Source organism: Salvia splendens, chromosome 15 (assembly GCF_004379255.2).
Source record: "Salvia splendens isolate huo1 chromosome 15, SspV2, whole genome shotgun sequence".
NCBI classification, from domain to species: Eukaryota; Viridiplantae; Streptophyta; class Magnoliopsida; order Lamiales; family Lamiaceae; genus Salvia; species Salvia splendens.
The window spans coordinates 28,329,737-28,333,597 of NC_056046.1; the positions used below are offsets into that span (position 1 = coordinate 28,329,737).

At 44.5% G+C, this 3,861-nt stretch overlaps 1 protein-coding gene across 1 annotated transcript; it reads left to right on the forward strand.

Moving 5' to 3' along the window:
- Nucleotides 1-269: 269 nt before the first annotated feature.
- LOC121768112 (peroxidase 41-like) lies at nt 270-3,633 on the forward strand. Its single transcript, XM_042164486.1, has one exon. It carries the CDS (start codon nt 2,470-2,472, stop codon nt 3,478-3,480), a length of 1,011 nt encoding a protein of 336 aa, XP_042020420.1. The 5' UTR covers nt 270-2,469; the 3' UTR covers nt 3,481-3,633.
- The last annotated feature ends 228 nt before the right edge of the window (nt 3,634-3,861 follow it).

The following is a 3,861-nucleotide window of genomic DNA, read 5'->3' on the forward strand; positions in this document are numbered from 1 at the left end:
GGAAAAGGTCATCTTCCTTGGGACGGAGGGAGTATCATTTTTTCAAAACATGTGCGAAAATGAAATGTCTTGCTTAGACTGGGACGAAGGTAGTATCATTTTCATAAAACACGTGTTAAAAGAAAATGTGTCACTTAGGCTGGGACGGACGAAGTATTTAGAAAAGAAAGGAATAAAAAATGGAAATAAGCGCCCAAAGTCGTAGATCCACGTTTTACTACTCAAATTAGAGCAAAATATAAGTGCCAAACTTAAAAGTGTTGCATTTGCATATGATACATAAGGACTGAATTACAAAAGTAATGGTAAGTATTATGTAATGCACTTTTTCTACTTTTTTTATTTGCGTCTGAAAATTTTCCGCAACCACAAATATCCGTTACCGAGAAAAAGAGGAATATTATATCACAAATCTCAGACAAATCCCAATAGAAACGTTTCAGCCTATATGCATACACACCACTTTCAATCAGTTCTACCAATTCCACGTTCACCACTTCCAATCAACTCTTTTTATTTCACCAAATTCAAGCTTCCAACCGAGAGTAAGAAGAGAGGAGAGTCCCAACGAGATGGAAGGGATAATGAATTAGAGAAGAGCAGCGGTGGAGCAAGCGTTATGGCGCAAGGGATGGAGAGTAACGGCGGTTTAGAACCGCGACTTCGATGCCGTAGCGTGACGGGCCGAACAGAGGTGGACAGCAGCTATGATGCTGGAGAATTACACCGAGGCAGTGGCAGCAGCGGCGCGAGAAAGGCATCGATGGAGACTCGCCGCGATCCAGATCTGAACGGCGGTGGGTAAAACCGCGAAAACTAACGACGATGCAGTTTCGGCAGACTGAGCGACCGGGCGGCAGTGACGTCCATTTGCGACGGCGAGCCGGGACAGCGGTGGCCGCGAACAGAGGCTGGCCATGGCGGCGGCTATCGGCTCAGACGGAGGGAAGGCGGCGCTGCGATGAAGGTAGCAGGCGAGTGATAGGGCTGTCACAATTTAAAGTTTAGATGTGTGAATTTTGAACGTGAGATAAAGAAGTGAAATGGGGAGGAAGATGGAGATTGTAGGAGCTATGAATTGTGACTTGTGAGAAAGGGTGGTTGATTTGGGGGTGTTGACCGTGAGGTTGGAAAAGTAGAAAGACAGTTTTGGGCCAGGTGAATTTTCTTTGGGAATTTTGAGTATATTTTAGTGGTTGGGCCTTAGTTAATTATTTGATGGTTGATCCAACAATGGAAATAAATAGAAAGAGGAGAAGAAATGGGCTAGATTTGTTTGCACTAAATGGATCGATGGAAATAGAGGAGTTGGGCTCAGAAGTCAAACAAGTGTTTGGGTGGATTAAAGTGGGAAAGTGTGAAGATAATGATCGATGTCTCGGGCGGCCTTGAAAATAAATGAAAGAGAAGAGAAGCATGGAGTCAAAGAAGATTTCTCCGCGTACAAAATTGAAGTCAAAGTAAGGAACTGAAATTCAGAAAATTAAACGAATGAGGTGAGCTTTCTTTTTAAATAAGGACTATGAGATGTGAAAAATGATGTTGTGAATATTTGTCAAGCCGTGTTTTGTTTTCTATGGAACCTATCTGATGTGGCTTTTGCCATATATGGATAATCAAATTCGGGTTTGACTAGGGAGTGAGTCCCTACTCAGGCTAGTGTACACCTACGGGAGATCGTGCGCTATTTCTTCGAGTTGACCGGTCTAGTGACTTGGAATGCGACCGCATTACTTATCATCAATGGTTCAGATATGATAGACATCTATGGGAAAATGACTTATCAGTCGAATTTTACGATAAAAATTATTTTAGTGTCTCGTGTCTTTTCAAAGTTAAAACGCCGAGATCACTCAATGGTGGCATGATAAATACTTTTTGAAAATTTTTTCAGCAAGAGTCCGCTGAATGCATCAAGTATTCAGCCCTGCATATGTTTTTAAAATGTGCAGGTTGAATTGTGACGAGTGCAATGGGTGTTGAGCATAAAAGTGAAGAAGATAGTAAATAAAAGATTTCGAATATATTATGTCTTCATAATGCTACCGCTAAATATTAGTAGTATTTCTTTTTGAGTAGTTGATTGTTGAGATAATACTCTGATTTTATTCGAACTATTCCCATTTATTTCGAGCTATGTTCATGTTGTATTGTTTTTAACCTTTCTTCCCCACTTCTTTAATCCTCCCCAGTCAGATCAACATATTAATACTAATAAAACTCATACGAGTATATTTTTGAAAGATCAGATAAAAGTAACGTATTTATATAATGAAAAGAAGAGTTTTTTTTTGTCAATTTCGAAAAGTAGGGAGGAGTTATCGTCCACACAGATGAGGGAAGGAAGTAATTAAAGATAGGAGCGAGTGAAAATCGCAATGCCAGTAACTGAAAATAGTAAGTAAATGGATGCTTAAAAGCAAAGGGAGGTGCGTCTAGCCTCGTCCTCCACCACCTAGCCAATAAACAATGTCATCGTCACTCCTTCCTCTTCCTCTTCTTCTTCTTGTCCTCCTCCTGAGCACGGTGCAATCGGAAAAGCAATCGAAGCTGAAAACCGATTACTACAAAAAGAGCTGCCCCAACTTCGGTAAGATCATCCAAGAAGTGATCACCGACAAGCAGCTCGCCGTCCCCACAACCGCAGCCGGCGCCCTCCGCCTCTTCTTCCACGACTGCGTGGTGGGCGGCTGCGACGCCTCCCTCCTCCTCGGCTCCAGCCCCATCTCCCCCGCCTCCGAGCGCGACCACGAAATCAACCACTCCCTCCCTGGCGACGCTTTCGACGTAGTCATCCGCGCCAAGACCCGCCTCGAGCTGGAGTGCCCGGGGGTCGTCTCCTGCTCGGACGTCCTGGCCGAGGCCACCCGCGACCTCATCACCATGGTCGGGGGACCCTTCTACCCGGTCCCCCTCGGCCGCCTCGACAGCCACGAGCCCCACGCCTCCAAAATCGAGGGCCACATCGCCACCCCAAACATGTCCCTCACCAAAATCATCGACATGTTCTCCGCCAAAGGCTTCTCCGTACAGGAGATGGTCGCGCTCTCCGGGGCCCACACCGTCGGCTTCTCCCACTGCTCCGAGTTCGCCAACCGCATCTTCAACTTCAGCGCCACGGAGGACCACGACCCCACCATGAACCCGGACTACGTCGACGGCCTCCGCAAGCTCTGCGTCAACTACAAGACGGATCCCACCATGGCGGCCTTCAACGACCCCATGTCGCCAGGGAAGTTCGACAACACCTACTTTGTCAACCTCCAGAACGGCCTGGGCCTGCTCGCTAGTGATCAGATCTTGGCGTTGGATCCACGGACCAAGCCGTTCGTCGACTCCTACGCCAAGGATCAGACCAAATTCTTCCAGGATTTCGCCAAGGCGATGGAGAAGGTGGGAAATCTGGATATCAAGACTGGGGATAAGGGAGAGGTGCGGAAGAGATGCGACACTCCAAATACTACCAAATTTCATTCATAAACATTCCTTTTATCTATAAATTCATTCATTTCTGTGTTTGTGTTTCATATACATATACTTGGAAGAAGAAGAAGAAGAAGAAGAAAAAAAAAGGGTGGTAAAACAAGAATGATTGTTTGATGTAAATCAGAATAATCTATTTCATTTGCTTTCTGATTTGTTGTCATCATTTTCATCTTGTAGTTGATATTTGGTTTGGGAGATGTGTAGCGTGGTGGTGGGGCGTTTTATTTACCATAATATTTATAAATAAAACGCATACATACATACATACATAAAATTAATGATCATGTGTTCCCATATTTCATTCATTTTCGTCATTGTTTTTCCTTTGTGATCGAATAGTTGGAATTAATTCTCGCACATTGATTGCTATTCAGT